Source organism: Lactuca sativa, chromosome 4, assembly GCF_002870075.4.
Source record: "Lactuca sativa cultivar Salinas chromosome 4, Lsat_Salinas_v11, whole genome shotgun sequence".
NCBI lineage: Eukaryota > Viridiplantae > Streptophyta > Magnoliopsida > Asterales > Asteraceae > Lactuca > Lactuca sativa.
This window is the reverse complement of record NC_056626.2, coordinates 395251815-395278960: the sequence shown is the minus strand read 5'-3', so window position 1 is coordinate 395278960 and position 27146 is coordinate 395251815. Positions and strand designations below refer to the sequence as shown.

General features: G+C 38.7%; 1 protein-coding gene across 1 annotated transcript; it reads right to left on the bottom strand.

Annotated features, from left to right (window-relative positions):
- Positions 1-206: 206 nt before the first annotated feature.
- On the bottom strand, positions 207-3550 carry LOC111888215 (expansin-A1). Its single transcript, XM_023884348.3, has 3 exons — positions 3321-3550; positions 2571-2853; positions 207-823 (listed from the first exon to the last, which is right to left on the bottom strand). The coding sequence occupies exons 1-3, from the start codon at positions 3448-3450 to the stop codon at positions 517-519; spliced, it is 720 nt and encodes a 239-aa protein (XP_023740116.1). The 5' UTR covers positions 3451-3550; the 3' UTR covers positions 207-516.
- Positions 3551-27146: the final 23596 nt, after the last annotated feature.

Below are 27146 nucleotides of genomic sequence, written 5' to 3'. Positions count from 1 at the left end.
AAGTATTCATTACACTTTGAATTTTTGATATTTCTTTTAACATACAAAAAGTATTTTACTAATTTACTTTTGACCCGTAGTAAGAATTCTACTTTTGACCCGATTAGGCAATTATTAACCCTAAATATCACATGAAACTATTTCCACTATATGTCAGTTTGACATAAAACAAAATTAGAACAAAATTCTACATTTCAACACATCAATAATATTAAAAATGAAAATATTCATTTATACGTTTACAATTACACCGAGTAGGAATTTTAAAATTACTCCATACGACGGAAAAAAACACATACGATACCCCAATTATACAAGCAAAACACAACACTATACTCATCAAATTCGTATAAGTATACACTATAAAACATCATTACATAAGTTTATTTAATTCCATCATCCCCGCCTATTGATTCCTTTATAAAAATAAAACCAAGAGAACTAATTGAACTCATACCTTTTTCAAGGTTATTCAAAATACCAAATTAAATACCATCAAACTAAATTTCTGACAGTTTAACGAAACTGATTCCCGGTAAATGTCTGTCCAAAAGACCAATTGGGTGGTGCCACGTTGTAGGACACTACACTTCTACCATCACCTGTGGTGACCTTAAAAGATAGGGATTGTCCATTGAGGTAACTATTGCTTTGCCAATTTTGCCCCCAATTTCTTGACATTGGTTGCCACCCTGTTCTTGACCCTTTAATAAATACAGATCTCACATCTCCTGCATCACCTACATTTGTGATTAGGACCAAGTTGAAGTAGGAGTGCCCATTTACTGTGAACCTAATCCCCCCACTTCTCCTGCAGGGTACCCTACAAGTACAACCACAACATGATTATTTTATAAGATAAAACAAAAAGGTAAAAATTGCCATTTGGTACACACACCAATAATTTAAAAGGGAAAAGAAAAATAGGACAAAATAGTATTTTTGTTGGATAAAAGAAAATAAATAAAATTAATGGAAAAGGAAAAGAAAAAAAAAAGGTCAAAATGGTATTTTGTTATATAAAAGAAAAAAGATAAAATTACCCAATGTATATAAGACAATTTTTAGCCGTGGCGGATACAGAAAGAAAAGTTTGAAGCTGCACAAACTTTTTAGGGGTTGTATTACTAGAAAAAAAAAAAAAAAACTCATTTATGAACACACTTTCTGTCACAAAATCGTCAATAAACCGACAAATTTACTAAATTCACAATTTTCACACTTTGTGATGGATTGCTAACAGATTTGTGACGGATTTTAAACGTATTTTGTGATGGATTCTAACGAATTTTTATTAAATTTACATTTGATGGGAAAATTTGAGGGGTAAACCATACTACCCCATGCAACATAGTAAATCCGCCTCTGAATTTTAAACTATGTTTGACGTACTAGCTGAAAAGCTAGCTGTTAAATGAAAAGCTAGTTGTTAGCTAAAAAACTAAATGATTAAAAATGTTGTTTGGTAAAACTGGCTGAAAATATAGCTGAAAAATATAAAATAACATAAAAGGACATTTAAAAGAATGTGTTTTTATAATTAATTAAGGAGTATATTTGGAATTTTTTTTAAAAACTCTTAAAAAGCTAGTCTAAGTAGCTTTTTAAAAACCCAACTTATAAGCTAGCTAATAAGCTACCTTTTGGCTTGCCAAACATAACAACTTAAAAAAACTCGAAAAATAAGTTAGTCTATCAAATAGTTGTGGTGTGCCAAACACAACCTTAGTATGGGTGGGATTGTCGAACACTATTTTTTTAATTTAAAATTGGAAAATTTCATAAAAATATTTAATATTTTTCATTCTTTTAACTGAAAAATCAATATAATCTATTTTTACTTTTGTAAAAAATATCTTATATTTTTAGCATGTTACATTACCGACATGGACACACTCGGTTCATATACTAAAACCCAAAAATCATTAATAAGAGTATTAACTCGGACTTTAAGTCATTTGTAATGAGTTTGCGACTTATAGCTAACATAATGTGTTGCACCTATCGGAATTAGATGCAATAAAAGGACAAAATAATTACCCTCGTAAAACCGTATCATAAATGTATGAACATTTAGATGTGGATGTTAAAAGACTGAAACAGTGAAACTACCCTTGACGACAGCCGTGATTGGTTGCATAAAGACTCGTACTGACCAGATTGCCCTTGATAACGACTCCTTAGTTAATTTAAGCCATGCATGTAGGATCAAACTACTTAGACGAAGTGACGGAATTACCCTTGAGAACGATAGTGTTACAAAAGCTATGCATGGTTGGAATATTACTAATTATATGAAACGACGGAAAAACAAAACCATGGAAGTGAATAAGTGGTCGGCATGTGAAAAGACAGAATCACCCTAAAGCCGACGGTGTTCAAAATACCTACGGGAAATGACCAAACCATCCTCGACAAATAACAAAGGTACCTTTCTCATAGCTAATGTAAAGACGCTAAATCGTTAACGTGAATTCACAAGAAAAGACAAAATTGCCCTTGAAAGCAACGGTTTTACATTACTTGTAATGTAAAAATGACTAAATTACCCTTAAAGATTGGGAAAATACCTTCGGTAAGCAACGGGCACAACTCCGGCTCGGTATTGAGCAATGTGAAGAAAAACCGGTTCAGACAGATCAAAATGAATATTATCACACCATCCGCCTGGTGGGCAGAAATTGGTGGCAGTGACCACAATGGTGCCCGGAAGGCACCATTGTGGATCATTAACACACCTAAGCTCATAACATGATCCACAACTCAATCCATTGTTAAACAAGGGTGTACTTAGTGCAGCAGTGTTTGTACCATACCCTTGGCTGTATAAATTTCCATACCCACAAGCCCCACCTACAAAAAAAAAACAGTCAAATTACCAAAATACCCTTACATGAAAACAAAGCCTAATAATCATTTTTATTATTTTGGAGTAAAAGAACACAAAGGAGGAGAAAGCTAATAATCATACCAAATTTTGCACAATTTGTCATTGGAAAAGAAAAGCTTAAGAGTAGTTTCGTCATTTAGAAATATATAAAGCCGCTTCATTCTTTTCTCTTCGTATAATCAAATTTGTCTATATTTGGGAGGCAAGTTGTTATCTAAATTTAGCCTCCTTGGCTCCTTTTTAATGTGTTGTGGTTAATATTGCTTCTCTTTTAGTAAAAATCTTCAAAAGAACAAGAAAATTCTAAGTTTTGTCCTTTTATTTTAAAATCTTTAAATTTCTCTAGATTTCTTAAACATAATACACATTGTAAAAAGACAAATTAACCCTAATTCAAACATTGTGTTAGTGCATGAAAACATGTACATACCCATTGTCCCAGAGGCATCACCACCACCATAGAAGGTCGCATGGGCATTGCTCCATGGAGTTACATAGTAACCATTAACCGATAATGCGAATGTGAGAAACCCCATAATGGAGATCAAAATCTGACCCATTTTTGTATAATTTCCTGAAAAAGATAACCAGAAAATCAATTGTTCATGACTTATATGCTTGTTAGGATTCCAGAAATTGAAAAGAAAAAGGAATATAAGGATTTACAAGCAAGTAAGAAGAGCAATCATGAACAAACAATGAGAGGAGATAGTTTTTATGAATGTAGATGGAGGATTAAATAGAGGTTTCTTCATGAGTGTAAAATGGACCCTACGATAACAAATGGGCACATTGTTTTTAAATTAGAAGTTGTTTTAGTATAATGATTTATAACGAAACTCGACTAATGAGAGTATGTGACCCACCAGTTAGGTTTAACCGATTAATTGTATATGTATAATTACTTTGTAAAACACTAAACCTTTGAATTTTTAATAAATTAATCTTCTTCGTTATTTTAGTTTTAATGTTAAGACATTTAACATAATAATATACTTAATATATTAATTTTATATTGATAAACATAAAACATGCATGATATTTTTATAATAACAAATTTAAATTATTAATCTTTTATATATATATATATATATATATATATATATATATATATATATATATATATATATATATATATATATATATATATATATATATATAACATAATTAAAATATAGAGTAAACATAAAAATTTATCCAAATACTATCTTCTAAAATAGTTAAAAAAATTAAATAAATATAAAAAAATTGAAATGTGAAACAAACTAAAGCTTTTCGAAAAACTGTTTTTTTATAATAGCTGCAAGTTTTTTAAAAAGGAAAAAAAAAAGATTTAAATTAAATAGTAATAATAATATATGTAGATAAGATAAAGTATAAAATCATATTATATTATTTAAAAAAACAGTTAATATTTAAAATAATCATTATGATTTAAAATAGCAAGATATGATTATATAAATTGTTTTTAGTTTAGTTATATATAATGATAGTTTTCTATTCTTAATAAAAAACTTTTAAAAAATGAGGTGTCTTTTTTTTAAACCACTATGTTGCCACCTGTCATTCCTTTAGCAATTTACTCATTGGTTTTCCCACCCATTGCCTATTCATCTATTCGACCCTCATCTCCTCTAAATCAGCTCTTCTGACTACCATTCCCGGATTTATTGCCTAAAATCCATTAAATTTAAATTATTAGATAATCCATTTCCTTGTATTGTTTGATAGCTAATCTTCTGTCATCGAATCTCCCTTTGATTTTTTATTTTTGTGTCTCTCAACATCATCATTATAAGAATGCGATATAGATGAAAACCAAGAGCTGATCAAGCAACATGTTTTTGGTGTACATGTTTACGATCAATAATCATTGAAGCTGGTTAGTCATCTCTCTTATCTATCCGAGCTTCTCTGTCTTGCACACTGTATCTTCTTGCTTATCTCCGAAAACCAAAAAAAACCCTAGACGTTGGTTTTTGCTTAATTATCTCGCAATTGGTAATTAGTTTTGGTGTCTTTTTTGTTGGTTTCTTGATTCTCGAAACGTTGGTTACATGGTTTGAAGAGTTTGCATGTTGCTCATCGAAAATATTAACTATTTTAGTTTCATGAAATCTCTCCTTTCTATTTCGCTTAATCTAATTTCACACACCTGATTCTTTTTCTGATTTGTATTTTTTTTTATAAAATCTTGGAGCACTATAAGTTTATGGGTTAGTGGTTCAGCTTTGTCTTTTTTTCCAATAGATTGGAATCTAGGGTTTGCAATATATCCGATTTTAGTTGGATATGTTGCCTCTCCAGGTCACAAACTTCACCATATATCTGTTTGTTTCTTTTTTTATTTTGATTTTGGTGATATTTTTATCAATAGTGATGGGTTAAAAAACATGGCTTTAACACCTACAACTACTTCCGGTGGAGTTTTGACCAAGTTTGTTATATTACCATTTTTTGGAGATAGTTTCTTATACCAGAAGTTATAACATCAATTAGGATTATGTTATGAGAAATATAATTGGTTAATATCTTCATCCATGCTTGTTATCTTTCTTATTCATCTTTTAGACTTGAATGATACAGACATTCACATGTATGGTGCATAAGGGAATTTTTATATAAGTTTTTGTAATCTTTTAAACATTTTTTTAGCTTATTTCAGCCAACTTTTAGGGTCATTTTAGGGTGATATGGTAATAGATGCATGTTGTTTGTTTAAGAAGAGAAAAACACAAGAATTCATATTTATCCTGGATAAATTATAGCATTGTACTTTAAAATTACATAGTCAAATATACAAATAAAAGTGACTTCAGTAGTATCATTGTAGAATAAATCACAATTATCACACTTCTAATCAGCCGTCCTGCATTGTAGTTATCTTTATAGTGCCTTCCTTTTTGTAGTATGATTGCTAAAATTTTTACGATATTTAAAATGCATATTCATGTCTTTATCTATAGAAAGGAACATCTCTATTATGGTTTTAAGTACTGCAACGGTTGTTGACATCAGCCAACCATTGTTGCTAGGAATGGGTTCCTTAGCCCCATGGTAATCTGGAGCTCCACATGCTCTGAACTCCCTGAAAGTCACCGTATAGGCCCCTAGCATGGATGCCATCTCAGTGCGGAAAGCAATCAACCTCTCATAAAGAATCTCCAGGATACCCTCCTTGACCGTACCAAAGATCACAAGAGTCTGGTCTAATATGTTGTGTGTGATCTGGAATAGATGAACTCCCTCGTCTACTCGTCTAGCTGCTCAGCACCAGAGCCTGACCCTGATCCCTCACCTGAACTGCCAACTACTAGTCTAGAGCGTAAAACCACCATTCTGAAAAACACATCATAACAAAAATCATAATGCTAAAATCAACTCGAGGGATCACATACACTACAAGTTCCCTGGATTCATCTCAACCTTCCTTGATTCGAGTACAGATCCTCTACTTTCAGTAGTACGGGCCCATACTATCTTCCACATCTATCCGTACGTTCCTCAAGAATAGCCTTGACTTCACCAAGTCCCTTCCACTACTAATGCTTCATGCGCTACTCTCATCCTAGGCTTGCCCTAGGGTAATCACCATCCCACTCTCCGCCATCAACTGCATAAGAAGTCCTTGCTATCTTCCCCTAACTAGCTCGCAAATACAATTACATATCACTTAGACTAGATAATTCTTCGAATGAGAGGTTCTACCCCACAATGGTTAAACTCAAACGAGAGATGAGAAATAAGGCTAAACCTAACCTTCTGAAAGTGTTTAGTCCTCTCAATATGTAACTTAACATATTCGTTAGTAGTTAGTAAAAGATAACTCGAACTCCTAAAAGCACAAAGCAAGCAACATTCGAGTATCGAGTAAACATAATTAAGCATATCACATTCAGGCCATCACTGACTAATCTGTACTAGCATGTGTTTCATAAAGCTGAGATACATATAACGGGCACATAAGGCATCCTCCCTAGATCCTTAGTCCTAAACTAGCATGCAATTCTCATAAAGTTGATACACATATAATAGGCACATAAGACATCCTTCCTAGATCCTTTGTCCTAATCTAGCATGTAGTTCTCATAACATATCATAACATAAACTTGTATAGGTAATTTGGGAGTACTTACTTGAGCTCGGCTGATTGCATGCACCAAACCCTTTTCACTTTTCAAAATTCTTTTTTCTTTTTCTAAAACTCTTCTCTTTTTCCAAAATCCATTTTATAAAATGTTTTTTTTTGAAAATTTATATACCAATTCCATAGTTTGAGTTCAGACACACCCGAAAGTATGCCCGAATCCCTCAAACCAAGACTCTGATACCAACTTGAAACATCCCAAAAATACGTCCAAAAATTTCGTTTTTAAATCATTCATAATAAAACCACAAGTCATCCATCATCATAAAAAAACCATAAATCATGTATCTCATAACATTGTGTGAAATACTATATCAAAATCATATAAGAAAATATCAGAGTCTAAACATCCCAGGCGGAAACTGTGGTGTGTGCCATGCGATCATCCCGAGCCCTTCCCCTTGCTAGTGGACGTACCTAAAACCAAAACTGAAAACTGTAAGCACGAAGTTTAGTGAGTCTCCCCAAAGTACCACATACCATACACATAACATATAACATATATTGGGCCCCGCTCCTGCTACATCGAGTCTAGCTCGGTATCGGCTTTTACGGCATTGGGCCCCGCCCGACATCGAACCTTATTGGACATCAGGCCCCACCTGACATCGAGCCCCGCTCAGCATCGAGCAGATATTGGCATACATAATAACATATCAACTAACATATAACATAACCCATATACTAACATGAAAACCTTCCTCGGGTCCCAACCGACATCGGACCAAGATCCCGAAACATTCTATCATATCCTACTAACAAGACATTCCTTAGGCTTACCCCGACATCGGACCAAAATCCGAAAGCATACTAAGATACCTTGGGAACCGCCCCGACATCTGATCAGAGTCCAAAAACATACTATCATACATACTAACTAGACATTCCTTGGGCTTGCGCCGACATCAGACCGAAGTCTGGAACTCTTAACACATAATAAATACAATCAAGAATCACAAAGGAATCAAGCATACAAACATAGAAGCATTCCTCGGGACCGCCCCGTCGAGATCTGGAAAAACATATAACTCAACATCGGGCCACGCCCGACATCGGACCATAATCCGGAACTACTACTAACTTAAACGGGTCGGACTTCATGCCTTAGACTTGTTCCTACCGAGAGAAAACTCACCTCGCAATGCTGTCTGCAAAATCTCGCGGTGAGGAATATCTGATAGTTGTTCCAACGACTCTCCGACTATCAATATCACAATAATAATTAGTCAAAATCTAATAATCCTTCTCTGAGTAAAATGACCATTTTACCCCTGGTCAAAGTCAACATCCTGGTTAAAGTCAAAGTCAAGGTCAACCCCAACTCGTCGAGTCATCTGTTGGATAAGGTGTCTAAGTCCATAACTATTTCTGGTATGTACTTGACCCGACCCGACATGGTCCATTTGGGTTGCACGGCATCATGCATTTGGATAGACTAAATGAGAGAATTAACACTTGTGGTTTATTAATATATTATAAGTTCTAATATATCAATAGTATTATTTAATTAGTATTGATCAAGAATTAATCTAGAATAAATGAAGTGATCAAATGGTGACTAATTAAATATATGGGTTGATTATGTAAATCATCCATAACTTATATAGTGGGCTAAAAGGCTCCATAGATAATCAAGTTGGGTTAAACCCATTGGATGCTCCATGGGAGTTACAAATCTATAGGTCATGGAAATGAAGAGTCATGCCACATTAGGGTTTACATGGTGTAACCCTAGATGTAACACACTATATAAAGAACATCATGCTCACCAAAATCGGCTACACATAGTGACTAGAGGGCCTTACTGATTTTTTAGAGTGTTACACATTCTCTCAAAGTTATTCCAAGGAATTTGGTGTTGTGGGAAGCATTTGAGGCATCACACTTGGGGTGCTAGGCTTTCAAGGTTTCAAGGAATCATAACAACAACAAGGTATGTGTTTCTAGCTATCTTTTATATTATAAAGTTCCCCATGTATGCTAGATAGGTTTATGAACCTTGGAAAAAGTATTTTGCATGTATCTTAGACAAAAATAGATCCAAGGTTTTCTAGGGTTGCATGTACACTTAGGAGTGTTAGAATTGCTCAAAACCCATCAGTGGTATTAGAGACTAAGCTTGCTTGTTTGATACTTGATGCAAAATAGTGAAAAAAAAGTCGATTTTTTGTTATCTGCATGATGAACTCGCCGAGTCCATGGGGGGGACTGGCCGAGTTCATGTGAAAACTCATTCTACTCGTCGAGTAGGTTCGTGCACTCGACGAGTAGGAGCCTCAGAATGCCGTTTTTTGACTTTTGCTGCTAGAAATGGACTAGAAACATTACCCTAAACTGTTTTGGTGTTATTAAACCTATTTTAGATGGTGTAATGGTTGTTCTAATCCATTTACAATGACTAATATCAAAATCCTATGATTTTATGTGTTCTTGAAATTTTGATATTCATATTCATGTTCTTATGAGTTTAGATGATCATAGGAATTATGTGTAACTTCTTGCTAGTTTTAATTCTTAATCATTATGTGTTTTAATGAAATCCATAATTTGTTCTCATGTTATGGATTACCAAAAGTTTTATCTTTGAATGTCCATTAAAGAAACACATAGGTTACATAAAATGAAGAGTCACTCATTTTAACGAACCAATTAATCTCATAAGTTATGAATTGAAGAGTTTTTTTAAGTTACAAAACTTGCCCTCAAGTTTTGGAACTTGTAAAGTCACCTAATTAACTTTAGTTCCAACCCCTAGAAATTTAAATGTTAAAATTCAACCCTTATACTTTATAATATTATAAGTTTAATATATATATATATATATATATATATATATATATATATATATGTGTGTGTGTGTGTGTGTGTATGTATAAGATATAGTCGTTTTACCGTTAGTAGGCCTCATTCACGAAGCCGGTCTATAAGGGGGGTATAAGGTTGTTGCCTATAAAATGGCAGCTTAATGGGTGTCCACTCTCACCCACCGCTTCCTTGACTGGTGGAGGCTCGTTAGCTGAATGGGTAGGACAGTGACTTAAAACTCTCATTAAAAAGTATAATGATTATTATAATGTAACTAAGTGTTTTATAAATTCTCAATCTTAGTTGCTTAAGGAAAAATGTGAATAAGGTGCTAATCCATGAAATTACACTTTGCACTTCGATTAAGTCGTTGGTGGAGCGTGTATGGTTTACCGCCACACTAACTTGGACTTAACAAGGTAGGAAAAGGGTGACTTAAGGTTTTTTCATAAGGTCAGTGGAGCGCGTGTGATTTACCGACACATCTAAGTGGAAAAACGTTAAGGGTACCAAGTAATTTGCATGGTTACTTCACACCTTGTTTTGTGATCCTTGGTATCCCAGTCACAAAACATGAAGGGCACACTCGAGATTGAAACATTCCTTTGAAAAGTTCATTGAATCTCAAAAGAATCTAGGAATTTCTAAAAACCAAATAAAACCTAATAATTTAGATTTCATTTTCATGGTGGAAATTGGTGAATCGTCATTCACCTACCTTTCAAATATGTTATTGCTTGGATTACGACATCCCTCTTCTGAGTTATAATATATTGTGATTGTATCCTAGCCTTAATATTACATTTGGGTGTTTTATTAAGGACTTTCTCTATATCTAAACTAAACTTGTTTTCTTCTTTTCAAATGTCTTCCAACAATGCTACTCCTGGATCAAACCCTACTGGCTCCTTCTCTCCCATGAACCTTTGTGGGATAGTTATCTTTGATGGATCCAACTTTATTGACTGGATCAGAAACATCAGGATGGTCACTCGATACGAGAACAAGGAATATGTTCTCGACAAGGAGTTCAAGGTGCCTGAGCCAACTGTTACTCCTGAGGAGTTTGCTGAATATGAGGCACATGAAAGAGATGCTACCAAAGTGGCTTGTATCATGATGGCCACTATGACAGCCGAGCTCCAAAAGTCCTATAAGGACTACTATCCTTTTGAGTTGCACGAGGATTTTATGGACCGCTACCATCAGGGTGCTCGTTAAGAGCGATATGAAATCATCTCCTCCATGATAACAACCCGAATGAAAGATGTTGAACCCATCACAGGCCACATGCAGAAAATGCAAAAGTATGTGGACCATCTGATGAAGCTGAATGTGAACTTCCCATAGGAGTTAGCAATATATATCATTTTGCACTACTTACCATAGTGTTATGATCAATTCCGCATGACATACCACATGTACAAGGAAGAAGTCACCCTCAGCAAACTTTAGGGACTCCTTAAGATTGTAAAGGCAGGTCTTAGAGGTAAATCAGTTGTTACTACTTGTACTCCTACTCCAAACTCCGCAACTGTCCTGGCAATCGGGAAAGGGAAAGGTAAGAAAAGGAAGACCCCTTCGAAGGGTACCAAGGGTAAGACCCTTGATGGCTCCTCTTCTAGCGGAACCAAGAAAGGTTTTGTTACACCTTCTTCTGATCCCAATGAGGCTGAATGCTTCTACTGCCATGAAAAGGCTCACTGGAAGCGGAACTGTCCAATGTACCAGCAAGATTTGAAGGATGGGAAAGTGAAACCTAACCATGTAGGTATTCACACTATTTTATCTAATAATTCACTATATTCTAACTCTTTGGTCCTTGATACCGGTTGCGGTATTCATATTTGTTCTAATTTGCAAGGACTAAGAAGAAGTGAGAATGTGGAGCATGGAAAGATAAACTTGATCTTGGGAAATAGGAAAGTTTCACCTGTCACCAAGATTGGAGTTTATACTTTGTTGCTAAGTAGTGGGTTTACTTTAGATTTGAATAAATATTGTTATTTGCCAGAAATGGTAAGAAATGTTATTTCCTTTCATGCTTTGTACAAACAAGGTTTTACCTTTTCTTTTAATAATGAAATTGGTGGAATAAATGCTTTCTTTAATAATGTGTTTTATTTTAAAGCATTACCTTGTGATGGTGTGTATGAAGTTGTGTCTGTTGTAGATAATTTAGGAAATAACGTGTTGTGTATTGATTCTACAAATGATAATAACTTGGATAAAGCATCATTATGGCATTGTCATCTCAGACATATAAGCAAGAAACGCATAGGCCAACTCCAAAAGGATGGAGTTTTGGAATCATTTGACCTAAAGTCAGATGATAGTTGTGAATCATGCATACTTGGAAAAATGACAAAGTCACCCTTCATTGGTTCTTGTGAGATGGGTGAAGGTTTGTTGGATCTTATACACACGGATGTGTGTGGACCCTTCAAACATGCCACCATGGATGCTAATCGTTATTATTTGACTTTTATTGATGACTACAGTAGATATAGATATGTCTACTTAATCAAGCATAAGTCAGAAACTTTTGAACGGTTTAAAAAGTTTAAACTGGAAGTCGAGAATCAATTGGGCAAGAACATTAAGATGCTTCGATCTGATCGCGGTGGTGAGTATCTTAGTACAAAGTTCCTCGACTATCTGAGGGAATGTGGGGTTGTCTCATAATTGACACCTCCCAGGACACCACAGTTGAATGGTGTAGCTGAGAGGCGTAATCGAACCTTGTTGGACATGGTTCGTTCCATGATGAGTCGAGCTTTGCTACCAATCTCATTTTGGGGGTATGCCTTAGAGGCTGCCGCCCATATCCTTAATCTGGTCCCTACAAAGAAGGTTGCCAAAACACCTCATGAGATGTGGGCTGGAAAAGTTCCTAGTCTAGCCCACATCAAGATTTGGGGTTACGAGGCTTTTATGAGACGCGAGACTCACGAAAAGCTCGAACCTCGAGGTGAGAGGTGTATTTTCATCGGCTACCCACAAAAATCCTTTGGTTACCTCTTGTACAGACCTAGTGAAAGTGTGGTCTTTGTAGCAAGGAGGGATGTCTTTCGAGAGAGAGAGAGAGAGAGTTCATAAGTCAAGGAAACAGTGGGAGACAAATTGACCTTAAAGAAATTCAAGCATCAAGTGGGGGAGGAACCTCAAACCCTAGCAGTCAACTTGAGGAGGAATCTCCTGTTGATCCAATTATACCTCCAATTGTACCTCTGAGGCATTCCACAAGGGTTAGGAATGTACGTGAGCATTACTATGGTTTCCATATTACTGCGGAAGGTGAGATAGTTATCAGTGATGGGACATTGGTAAGTCTGGATAAACCTAATAGCTATGCGGAAGCCATGGCAGGCCCCTAGTCTGTTAAATGGAAAGAGGCAATGGATAGCGAGATACAGTCTATGTATGACAATTAGGTCTGGGACTTGGTTAACAATGTGCCAGGTCGTAAGACAGTTGGGTGCAAATGGATCTTCAAGAAGAAGACCGATATGGATGGTAATGTACACACTTATAAGGCACGACTGGTTGCAAAGGGATTTTCTCAAACTCCAGGAGTTGACTATGATGAGACCTTTTCACTAGTAGCCAAGATTAAGTCTATTAGGGTATTGTTAGCCATTGCTGCATTTCATGACTATGAAATATGGAAAATGGATGACAAAACCGCTTTCCTTAATGGAAAGTTGGCTGAAGATGTTTACATGAATAAGCCAGAGGGTTTTGTCAGCACAGAGTACCCTAATAGAGTGTGTAAGCTTGAGAAATCCATGTATGGATTAAAGCAAGCACCTCGCAGATGGAATCTTTGCTTTGATGAGAAAGTCAAAGAGTTTGGCTTTTCGAGGAGTGAAGATGAATCTTGTGTATATGTCAAGGCTAGTGGGAGTATAGTTAGTTTTTTGGTATTGTATGTGGATGACATACTACTCATAGGAAATGACATCCCAACCTTGCAGGAAGTTAAGTCCTGGCTTGGGAAGTGTTTCGCTATGAAGGACCTTGGAGAAGCTGCCTATATTCTAGGGATAAGGATTCTGAGAGACCAGAGTAAAAGACTAATTGGGCTTAGTCAGAGTACATACTTGGAGAAGGTGCTGAAGAGATTTAGCATGCAAGATTCCAAGAAAGGAGAGTTACCCATCCAGAGTAACGCTAGACTGAGTAAGACTCAGAGCCCGAGTACCGAGGTTGAGATAGCAGAAATGAGTCGAGTACCTTATACTTCTGCAGTAAACTCGATCATGTATGCTATGAACTGCACTCGTCCTGATGTAGACTTTGCCTTAAGCATGGTTAGCAGGTATCAAGGGAACCCTAGTAAGGCTCACTGGACAGTGGTAAGGAACATTCTCAAGTACATACGGAGGACTAAGGATTGGGTCCTTACCCTTGGTGGGAATGATGACTTGAGAGTTGTAAGGTATAGTGATGCTAGCTTCCAGACTGATAGGGATAATTTCCGCTCTCAGTCGGGCTGGTTCTTTACCTAAAATAGAGGAGCAATCTCTTGGAAAAGTTCCATGTAGTAAACAGTGGCTGATTCAACTTGCGAATCAGAGTATATAGCGGCAAGCGAGGCAGAAAAGGAGGCTATATGGCTAAAGAACTTCATTGGAGACCTTGGAGTTGTTCTTGCTATAGCGGAGCCCATAGAGATTTTCTATGATAGTGAAAGTGCAGTTGCCTTAGCAAAGGAACCAAGGGATCACGGGAGATCCAGACACATTGACATAAAATACCATTTCATCAGACATCGTATAGAAGAAGGACTCCTCGTGGCAAAGAGGGTATCATCGGATGAGAACCCGACAGATCCCCTCACGAAGGGACTGGGTAGGGTTAAGCATCTCCAACATGCAAGGAGCATAGGGATGAAGGATGATATTAGTTTTAGTAGTTAGATAATTTTGAAATGTGTAAAGTGAAGTTGACATTAGATGATGAATAAAAGTTGTGTTTATTTATGAGTAAAGTGTTGCTATCCCTTGTCAATCGTTTACTATTATTTCTTTTGCATGTTTTGACTACCAGAATATTTATGTTGAGTTTTACATATTATTCAAATTATCCACATTCAGTCATATGTTGGAAGTAGATATGAAGTAAGATTGTCATGAGTTGGTTGTAGAGGTGTAAGATGTTGGACATGGCCTCAACACTCATGAGTGCTCATAAGTTCTGAGTATTGGATTCAACCCACGCTCGCTGGTATCACTTCATGGAATTTATCTCGAGTGATCGTGAGACGGTAATATCATATAAGTCTTCAAACCTAGAGATATGACTTGTTAAATATGAGTTAGTTATGCATTGATCGTGCGAAAATGCATTGGTAACTCGATGTTATAAAATGTGCGGTTGTGTGTAATTTAACAAGTAGAAGATCAAGCATAGGAGTCGAAGTTTATCTGTTCCTTCTTGGATTAGAAGCGATATCTGGGACCCTCGATGATTTTGTTTTGACCCATGTACCGGACCCGGTCAGAACTAAGTTGATGTGTTTAATTAAGTTCTATGTCAAACAAATAGGAAGTCGGGAAACAAATTGATGGACAAAAATTAAGACGTTGTTCCATGTATTTGTTCGGCTGATATCTAGAATAGAGGATTATATGATCACTTATCTGAAATGGCTTATCATCATCTTCTCAGTTCCGAGAAACCTTGAAAAGAGCTACGATTGCCGATCGGTTCCTGAAGTCATACTTGTAGTTATAGTTATTAGACTTATCCAAGTGGGAGACTATTGGATAAGGTGTCTAAGTCCATAACTATTTCTGGTATGTACTTGACCCGACCCAACATGGTCCATTTGGGTTGCATGGCATCATGCATTTGGATAGACTAAATGAGAGAATTAACACTTGTGGTTTATTAATATATTATAAGTTATAATATATCAATAGTATTATTTAATTAGTATTGATCAAGAATTAATCTAGAACTAATTAAGTGATCAAATGGTGACTAATTAAATATATGAGTTGATTATGTAAATCATCCATAACTTATATAGTGGGCTAAAAGGCTCCAAGGATAATCAAGTTGGGTTAAACCCATTGGATGCTCCATGGAGGCTCCATCGGAGTTACAAACCCATGGGTCATGGAAATGAAGAGTCATGCCACATTAGGGTTTACATGGTGTAATTCTAGATGTGACACACTATATAAAGAACATCATGCTCACCAAAATCGGCTATACATAGTGACTAGAGGGCTTGACCGATTTTTTAGAGTGTTACACATTCTCTCAAAGTTATTCCAAAGCATTTGGTGTTGTGTGAAGCATTGAGGCATCACACTTGGGGTGCTAGGCTCTCAAGGTTTTAAGGAATCATAACAACAACAAGGTATGTGTTTCTAGCTATCTTTTATATTATAAGGTTCCCCATGTATGATAGATAGGTTTATGAACCTTGGAAAAAGTATTTTGCATGTATCTTAGACAAACATAGATCTAATGTTTTCTAGGGTTGCATGTACACTTAGGAGTGTTAGAATTTCTCAAAACCCATCATCATCTTCCAACTCGGCGCGTTAATGAACAACTTAGAAACGTGGTCAACTAAGTTAACTCGTCGAGTCCCTTCCCAGACTTGTCTAGTTCTTTCTGTCATAACATCAGGACATATCGACTCTGACTCGTCGAGTTCTTCCTTTGACTCGTCGAGTTCTTAAGCTTCCGAGTCCTAATCTTGTGCAACTCACTGAGTCATCTTCTAAACTCAATGGTTTCACTCATAACCAGAAAAGGAGTTAGGGTTCACGACCCGGCTCGCCGAGTCCCAGAACAACTTGTCGAGTCCTCCATGTGACTTATCCATTCAGTCGATTCTAATCCATTCTAATGCTTTTAACTCATAGATCTGGACTCCTTAGACTAGCATTACACGTAAAGTTGCTAACTTTACGTACATGCATGGTGTTATCAAGCTAAAACACCCAATCCAATCCAAAATGAAGGTCTAAGTCATAGAATGGAGCCATGGCTGAATAAAGGTGGCAAATTTGAGCTTCTAAAGCTCAAGAGTGCCCAAATCTGAAGTCCTTTTATTCCTCAAGGGTTCAGATCTCCGATTGACCTTGGAAATGGACCAAAAATAACAACATACAAGCTAAGAAGGAGAACTAAGTGAATAACAACCAAGGTATAAGCTTTATACCTCCATGAAGACAAAAATGAGTCCTTAGCTCTAGATCTCCAACCTTCCTTCTGCAACTCCAAGCCTTTACTTCCTTCTTCTAGCTTTAAATCACAAAAATGGCAAGATGGGCATGAACTCAACAATCAGAAATCTACCTCAGTTAGCATCATTTGAAGGTATCAATTGGTCACCTTTACCTCATTCCTTTCTAGATCTCATTTGGGTGGGGTTTAGGGTATTTTTGGCTTGGTTATGGTGATATTGTGGTGTAGGAGCTAGATTTGAAGCTGCAATTTCAGATCTAGACCCTTCTTGGGTTCTAGGTTCATAAAGTTTCAAGATGGGTCCTGCATGAAGCCCTCCTTGAATGTAAAACTTCATTATAATCTTAGATTTGTCATTTAGAGCCTTGCATGCACGTAAAGTTTGCAACTTTATGTGGTAAACTTGCCTTGGGAGGCTGGATCTACAATATGGAGCCTTAGTATGGCTTATAAAGCATATGTATGGATGAATAATTGAAAGGACTCGATGAGTCGCAAGGTCGACTTGGTGAGTCATATGAAGATGGGCATGAACTCGACGAGTTGATGAACAACTCGGAGAGCCCGTTGAAGATTGCCTTGGACTCGGCAAGTCGGCTAGGGTTTCCCTCAACCTTTGGACACGTATGAACTCGACGAGTTATAAGGGAACTCGACGAGTCAACCTAGGATTTCACGACTTCTTGAGTTCAGGAAGAACTCGATGAGTTGGTGAACTGCACTCGACGAGTTGGGTCAACATGGACTGTTGACCTTGACAATTGACTTTGACCTTGGCCAAGGGTTGACCAGTTGACCACTAGGGGTATTTTGGTAATTTGGAGATTTATAGAAAAAAGGTTTTATGGTATCTATAGGTCGTGGAGTTCGTGTTGGTGATTCGAGAGTTTGAGCCTATCATTTTCAGTGCGACATTGAGAGGTGAGTGATCCTCACTATACTTAGGGTCTAAGGCACCAAGTACGACCCTTTGAATTGTTATTGGCTATGTTATGCTAGTATGATCTCTTAGATCGGTATCGTAGAGGGTCGGATAATATTATGTGGTATGTGTTATGATCTGTTAGATCGGTTATGTCTATAGATGATTATATGATTATCTGTTATATGTGCACATATTTGTTTGGTGGTTGAGGCTTATCTGCTTTGTTCGAATGCTAATAGATCTGGGCATTCCAGACTGTTCGTTGTGAGCCGTAAGTATTCCATCCCGAGAATGATTGGACTCATAGTATGTGGGCATTCCAACCTGTTTGTTGTGGGCCTATGGTATTCCATCCCGATGATGATTGGACCCATAGTATGTTGGCATTCCAACCTGATGGTTAAGGGCCTGGGGTATTCCAACCCGATGGTTGACTGGTCCCATAGTATGCTGTTTATGATTATATGTGTATTGTTGTGGGTATGGGTATTTTGGAAGAACCCACTAAGCTTTCAGGCTTACAGTTTCAGTTTATTCTGTCAGGTACATCAGGGGATCGCGGCAAGGAGAATGCATGACTGTACAACTCCTCCTTATTTGTTTATGTTTCTGGGTAAACTCTGATGTTCGATATTTTGAAAAAAACTTTGTAATGATGATTGGTTTTAAAATGTTTTGAAAAAGTTTTAAATTGGCATGAAATTTTTGGGTGTTACAAGTTGGTATCAGAGCCTTGGTTTGAGTGAATTGGAAGAACATTCGTGTGAATCCAGTCTCAAATCAAGGAAAAGATTTTCAAATGGTTTCCAAAATAAGTAAAGGAGGATGCAAGGTGTACGATCAACCGAAGCCAGTAAGTAGACCCCAAAATACCATACAATTATTTGATTATGTGATAAGTTAGAACAATATGCTGGAGATAGCCTAGGGATCTTCAGGAACTACATGATAGAATTGCCTGATTATATGATGCCTGCTAGCCTAGGGTTTTCCTATTATGAAATTGACATCATTACTGTAGTTGCTTAGTGTAGGCATCACAATCGTACATAACTAAGATCTTATAGCTTGAGAACGTTTGGTTTAGCCTTATTTCCTGTTCTTGTTTGATGAAGGGCTTAGGGTAGGATCAGGTATTCGAAAGTCTACAGGGTCCAGCGTTATGTATGATTATCATACACTAGTTCTGCAGGGTTGGTGCAAGTTTCATGGATGGGTGGGTTGTGCGAAACCGGTAGGTTAGTTATGATACAGTTACCCTTCCTCTAGGAGTGAGGTTGAGCGGCCGCCAGATGTGCGTATATTGTTAGGGTGTTGTGGTGATACTTGAGAAACATATGGGTATGTGTGGAAGTAGTAGGGGCCCATACTACTGAAAGCACAAGACCCATACGCGTAACAAGAAAGTCACAACCCCCAAGGTTTAGTCGGGAGTTGGTTCCCAGTTATTTATGCGGATTGTCTGATATCTTCCTGTTATGTTTCAGTATGGTGGTTACAAGGCGTTTCATGACTGGATCCAGATCAGGATCAGGACAGGGTGATCAGGAGGCCCCAGTAGCACCTGAGATTATCGGCCAGGAGGGGCCATTTTTGACACAAGATCGAGTTAGTGAGATCATCCGCGAGGAGGTGGTCTAGATTGTCTGGGGTCAGATTCCGGAGTTGTTTGGGACTATCAAGTCTGCTATGATGGAGTACTTTGATGACAGATATGCAGCCCTTACTGATACAGTTGCCGCTGCAGTTACCGCGACTGTGACAGCGACAGGAGGGGAGCGGGCCGAGTTTTTCAGTAACGGGAATTCGATAACACGAAACTCCCGACTTTTGATGGTACTCAGTATCCCATTGTAGCCATGAGGTGGCTTTTGGACGTGGAGGGGTGTTTGTTTACTTGTTCATGTCCTACTGACCAGAAGGTCAGATGTGCCCTGAACCTGCTGAGGTCCGGGGCAAAGGACTGGTGGAGATTGATGACGGGATCGTATATAGATGACCAGAGAGCTGATGTTACTTGGGAGCAGTTCAGGGATAGATTCCGTACTCGTTGCATTCCGAGGGCCGAGCGCGAGCGGTTATCTCAGGAGTTTTTGAAGCTGAGACATGGTACTGAGACGGTGATGGAGATCACCCATATGTTTACTGAGAGGGTGATGTTTTGCTCGGAGTTTGCCTCGGAGCAGGCTCAGATGACATGTTATTTGAGCATGCTCAAGACTGACATCCGTCAGTTTGTTGCCACTCAGAGTTGAGATACTCTACTGGAGTTACAGGAGGCTGTGAGACAGCGAGAGTTAGAGCTTGAGCTGCAAATGAGGGAGCAGCAGCAGGCCCCGACATAGTCGTTGCCGGCGCCGAAGCTGTCAAAGACCGTTAATACCAGGACTCGGGGACAGCCAGTCCGCACTTGTGGAAAGTGCGGTAAGGCTCATTCAAGGCATAACGAGCAGGGAGTGGGTTCCACCGATGTGGCAAACATGGCCATCTGGCCAGGGACTGCAGGCGTCCGACTCCGACTTCAGGAGTCAGGCTTTGCTATCATTGTGAGCAGGTGGGCCATGTGAAGGCCCAATGTCTTCTACTAGCCGCCAAGCCGGCGCAGGCTCCAGCATCGGCTACTTTGAGGATCACGGATGGGACACCAGTCAGGGCAGACCCTTCGAAGGCTTAGGGTCATGCTTTCCAGCTTACAGCCGAGGAGGCCAAGGCAGCACCCATATGGTTGCTGCTATGATTCTATCCTTTATCTCAGTTATTATATCTGTCTGACGCTTATCTGTTGTACCCGTGATTAGGTACATTTCTAGTGAACTCCTTTCCTACATCGGTTTTATTTGATTCGGGGGCGAGTTGGTATTTTGTATCTCAAAAATTTAGTAGGAGTTCAGAGTGCCATTGGGCGAGTTAGAGTGTCCGTTGCGAGTCTCTATCGCCAACGAACACGTGGATTCTGCTTCTTCGGTTTATCGAGGGTGTGAGTTGGATATTTTCGGGGTGTCCTTTCCAATAGATTTGATTCTGATCCCCATGGGGGAGGTGTGTGTGATTGTAGGCATGGATTGGCTCAGTCGATTCGGTGCTATGATTAACTGTGAGGGCCAGCAAGTGGTAGTTCGAACCCCAAGTTTGGGAGAACTGGTTGTATATGCTGAGGGCACCAGAGTGGGATCAAGGTTTTGTTCAGCCGCCAGGGCTCGGCAGTGTATTCAGCATGGGTGTGCGGGTTATTTAGTGTATGTGGTGGATACACGGGTTACAAATCAGATTTAAGTCTCAGAGGTTCCAGTGGTTAGGGAGTTTACCGACGTGTTCCTAGAGGAGTTTCCAGGGATACCTCCGGAGAGGCAGGTTGAGTTCTGGATCGACTTGGTACTAGGTGCAGCTCCTATCACCAAGGCGCCGTAACGATTGGCGCTACCCGAGATGCAGGAGCTGTCTTCGCAGCTGCAGGAACTTCTGGGCAAGCAGTTCATTCAACCTAGTAGTTCTCCATAGGGCGCACCGATCCTCTTCATCAGGAAGAAGGACGGCTCGCATCGGATGTGCATTGATTTTAGGGAGTTAAACAAGTTGATGGTGAAGAGCCATTATCCACTCCCGAGGATAGATGATCTCTTTGATCAGTTGCAGGGGGCATCTTGGATCTCCACGATAGATTTGAGGTCGGGGTATCATCAGATCCAGGTCAGAGAGGAGGACGTGGAAAAGACTGCGTTTCAGACTCGTTATGGTCATTACGAATTCGTGGTGATTCCGTTTGGGCTCACCAATGCACCGAAAACATTTATGGACCTAATGAATCGGGTCTGCAGACCGATGCTGGATCGCTCGGTCATTGTGTTTATAAATGATATCTTGGTGTATTCCAAGACTTGAGAGAAGCACGAGGAGCATCTCAAGGAGTTGTTGGGAGTTCTGAGACAAGAATGACTATACACCAAGTTCTCGAAGTGCGAGTTTTGGTTACGAGAGGTCCAGTTCCTCGGGCACCTTGTTAACCAAGATGGGATTTGATTGACCCAGTTAAAATCGAGGCAGTCATGCATTGGGAGGTTCCAAAATCTCCCTCAGGCATCAGGAGCTTTCTGGGATTGTCAGGGTACTACTGGAGATTAATACATGATTTCTCTAAGATTGTAGTACCCCTCACTCATCTGACGAGGAAGGGGGCGGATTTCCGGTGGGGTTCCAAGCAGAAGAGGGCGTTTGAGACCCTCTGTCAGCGGTTGTGTGAGGCTCCAGTTTTGACACTACCGGAGGGAGTTGAGGATTTCGTGGTGTTTTGTGATGCATCCATCACAGGTTTAGGGGTAGTCCTCATTTTGAGGGGACGGGTGATAGCTTATGCATCGCGATAGTTATGAGGTGTTTTAGGCCTTCCATTCCAGCGGTATTTATGAGGATAGCGGTGGATTCTCTGCTTGTGAGTTTGATCAGAGATGCCCAGGTTGAGGGCATGCGACCGGAGAATTGGAGGTTGGAAAGGATTAAGGGTGAGAACACCTTGTTCGTGCAGGATAGCAGAGGATTATTAACCCGCTGCGGTCGGGTATGGGTCCCGATGTCCGGTGGAGTCAGACAGACGGTCATGGAGGAGGCTCATAAGTCTCACTTCTCTATTCACCCGGGGGCCACCAAGATGTACAGGGGTTTGAGTTTGAGCTACTGGCGGCCGTGCATGAAGCGAGAAATCGCTTAGTACGTCGAGAGATGCTTGACCTGTAGGATGGTCAAGGCCGAGCATCAGAGGCCGTATGGCAAGCTGCAGCTCTTGGAGATTCCCATGTGGGAATGGGAACAGGTCATGATGGATTTTATTACCAAGCTGCCGAGAACGGCAAAGGGGTTTGATGCTATATGGGTCGTCGTGGATCGATTGACCAAGAGTGCCCACTTCTTGGCCATACGGGAGAGTTCTTCGGCCAAGAAATTGGCCGACATATATGTCCGCGAGATCATTGCTCGCCATGGGGTTCCGGTCTCCATTGTCTCCGACCGGGATGTTAGATTTACCTCCCGTTTCTAGCAGAAGTTCCACTAGGAACTGGGCACGCAGTTGCACTTCAGTACGACATTTCACCCCTAGACAGACGGCCAGAGCGAGCAGACCATTCAGACCCTCGAGGATATGTTGAGGGCATGTTCCATCTAATTAGGTGGGAGCTATCATTCCCACCTACCGCTTGCAGAGTTCTCCTATAACAACAACTATCATTCCAACATTGGCGCCCCGCCTTTCGAGCTATTGTACGGGCGGAGATGTTGCACCTCGGGTCGTTGGGGTGAGGTTGGACACAGGGTGATGGGTCGGACGGAGGTAGTCTTGCAGACTACTGAGAAGATTCAGCAGTTTAGGCAGTGGCTGCGGACCGCTTAGAGTCAGCATATAAGTTAAGCCGGCCGGCGCCGATCCGAGTTAGAGTTTCAGGTCGGTGATATGTTACTCCTAAAGGTCTCGCCTTGGAAAGGTGTGATCCGCTTCAGGAGGAGGGGAAAATTGGGTCCCCAATATATTGGGTTGTTCAGGATCATTGCCAGGATTGGCAAGGTGGCATACAGGTTAGAGCTTTCAGAGGATCTTAGTCGGATTCACAACACCTTCCATGTTTCTTAATTGCGAAAGTGCATCATGGACCAGGAGGCGGTAGTATTGCTGGATGATATTTAAGTCGATGAGCGCCTGAATTCCGTGGAGAGGCCTGTGGCCATACTAGAGAGAAAGATGAAGATTCAGAAGAACAAGGAGAGTCATTTGGTGAAGGTACAGTGGGAACATCGTAGGGGGTCTGAGTGGATGTGGGAGCCAAAGGCAGAGATGCGAGAGCATTATCTGAAACTGTTCACCGCGACAGACTTCGAGGACGAATTCTAGTTCAAGTGGGGGAGAATTGTAACGCCCCGACTTTTCAAGTATTGATTTAATATAAAGTTTCTTGGTTCCAAGGGCTACTCGACTAGTTGGTTGCCCTACTCGTCTAGTAGCAGCGGGTTAGTCTACACGTTTTAATGACCTACTCGCCGAGTCCAAGAAGGGACTCAACGAGTAGGAGCTGGCAGGTAAAACCCTAAATCCCAGGGTTTTCACCCTATTTAAAGGATCAACAGCCTCCCTTTACCCCCCATTGCAGTCTTTTTAGAACTAAACCAACCCTAATTTGTGTGTATGTGTTTCTTTTGGTGTCTTAAAACTTTTGGAAGGTGAATCTTAGTGAGGAAAGCTTGGAGAAACAAGTGGATAGAAGCAAGGAACTTGTAGGGATTAGAAATCTACCTCAGTTATCATCATTTGAAGGTATCAAGTTGTCACCTTTACCTCATTCCTTTCTAGATCTCTTTTGGGTGGGTTTTAGGGTATTTTTGGCTTGGTTATGGTGATATTGTGGTGTAGGAGCTAGATTTGAAGTTGCAACTTCAGATCTGGACCCTTCTTGGTTCTAGGTTCATAAAGTTTCGAGCTGGGCCCTACATGAAGCCCTCCTAAGTGCACATGCAACTTAAGGGTCTATGTTTTCCTATTATACATCCTACTTTGAAAGATGATATAGTGTAGAATTTACTAACCTCTTGATTATTCCCTTGTAATCTAGTACGTGCCAGCTTAGTTGCAAGATAAAGGATCCAAAAGAGAATCCATATAATGCAATCAGAACCCCACACCAAGTAGAAAAAGGAATTAAACCACAAACTTGGGTTTATATAAAAAAAAGACAAACCCTAGGAGAGAGGTTATGTTTTTGGTCCAAGGAGAAAGGTAGAGATATGTAACACCCGACTAGAATAAAGCACACCAAAAAAGAATTCTTTTTAAAACAAAAGGAGTCTACATTACATTAACCTAATATACAAATTATTATTATACATATCAAAATGTATAGTACATGATTGGCCTGGGTTTATAATTTAACAAAATATCACATTAACTTTTTGTTTAAAAAACATCCATCATGGCTACTCCTCCATGCATTTTCCTCGATCCATATGACTTGATCCTAAAATTATGAAACATCAACAATGATAAGCTTAAATGATTAGTGAGGAATTTATCAAGATATGGTTAAACTCAACATATAACTATTCTCTAATAGCATACTTAAATTAAGGCTTTCATTATAATTAGTTTTCATCTCTTTAGAATATAAGACGATAATAATTGTTATCTTTACTCAATGAACCAGATCATTTTTCATGGGTATGTAAGTCTCATATTCTCATATTGGTAATCTCAAAGAATAACTCATTCACGTGATGTAATCCATTAACAACTCATGGTCTATCATGTAATCCACCATAATCTCAACAAAATATTTCTTTTAAAAGATCTTATACATAATGTAACTCTTCATATTTCATGACTTCACCATTTATAATTTTTTTTACTCAATCTAGTTATATCATGTACAAACATCAGTTATATGGTTACTATCTAAGCAATTTCACAATCTATAATAAATAGGTTCAAACTCTATTTATCAAATTTATGAATTAAATCAAGAATTACTCACCTTGTTTATAACATATGTGGATGGAATTCCAAACTTGGTACTTCCTTGTTTACCCTCTTCTCTTGATTTCCTATTCACAAAACTAATTCATACCATTCATTGAACGAGTCATATTTATGGGTTAACTCATATAAACCATCTATCTTTTACGAAATCATATCACAATCTCAATTTTGACACAACCTTTCACATATCAAATATTCAATACTCTTTAGAGTATTAATTTTATCAATTATGAACATTAGTTTTATCTCATTTTACCACTTAATGACTTAATCCATTAAGTCATATTGTTCATCTATAAGCTCTTAACATCATGGATTAAGTTTCTATCTTAACTCCTTCACACATACAAGGTTCATAATCATTTGAATAAGCTATAATTATGCTATATAACATGAACTACTAACTCAATTTCATCATTCAAGTTTGTACTCTTCACCTAGGGTTTTATCATTAACCTCATAATCTTGCCCGAAATTAGAATTTGATGTGTTAGAAGCAGTAATTCTTACCTTAATGCTCCAAATAGAAGCTTAAATTTGAAACCTTCATAAAAAATCGAACTCGTAGGGTTGTATAGGTGTAATCGCACCTTGGTCTGTGTTAATGGGAGTGTTTATTGAATCGATATGTTTACAGGTCGTATTTTTAACCCATTCTAGTAGTCACGTCATGGCACACTACATGCTACGTCGTGGCATGTCTTTTATGACACCTCCATCTCACAACATTACTTGATCTATCACTAAAAATAATAGGCAATCTACTTTTCTGCACGTCTTATATAAACTCCTCCACGTCATGGCATTTTAATGTACGTTCATTTCACAATTCATTTTATGTAGCTCAAATGACCATTGTGAGCCCATGTCCTGGCCTCATTTTTTCCACATCGTGGTTTTGACAAAATGTGTTATATACACATTTGATAATGAGGCTATAATCATTTGTACTTTTACACTATATTGCTCATTTTAATCATAGAAAAACACATAATACTCCTACTAAGATCATATTTACGTAATACAAAATAAGATTATAAAACAGTTTTTACAAGTTATCCCTCACTTCAAAAGATTTCGTCCTCGAAATCTGTAACGTCTCAAATTCAAAATAAAAAATTTTATTTTTATTAAGATAAAACTTCCCAATTATAAAACCATTTAACAAAACCATTTATTCCCAATTACAATTATTAAAAATCGGAGTATTATAATGAACACGAAATCCTCAATGCTGCTGATGAGTGTATACAGTATCGTCCTCGCCTTCCCATGATAGCTGATGATACATGTAACGATAAACAACTAGGTAAGCACAAAGCTTAGTGAGTTTCCCCCAAAATACCGCATACCATAAACATAAAAACATTCATAACAGCCCAAAATCATTGTTGGCCTACCCCTTCACCAACCCCTCGTCCCGAGCCTCCGTGCCTACGGCTTATAGCTGGCCGGCACCGGGTATCTTGGCCTACAACACACAGTAGGACGGCGTCAACCAAATACTGCCATATTCCGATATTTAAACAAACAAGGATCTGGTAGGCACATAATACATGCAAACAACAATCATACAACTCATTATATCCTACTAGTCCTCACACAACACACTGTCCTGTTACCAGCTAACCTCCATGAAATGCATAACCAAAAGTAA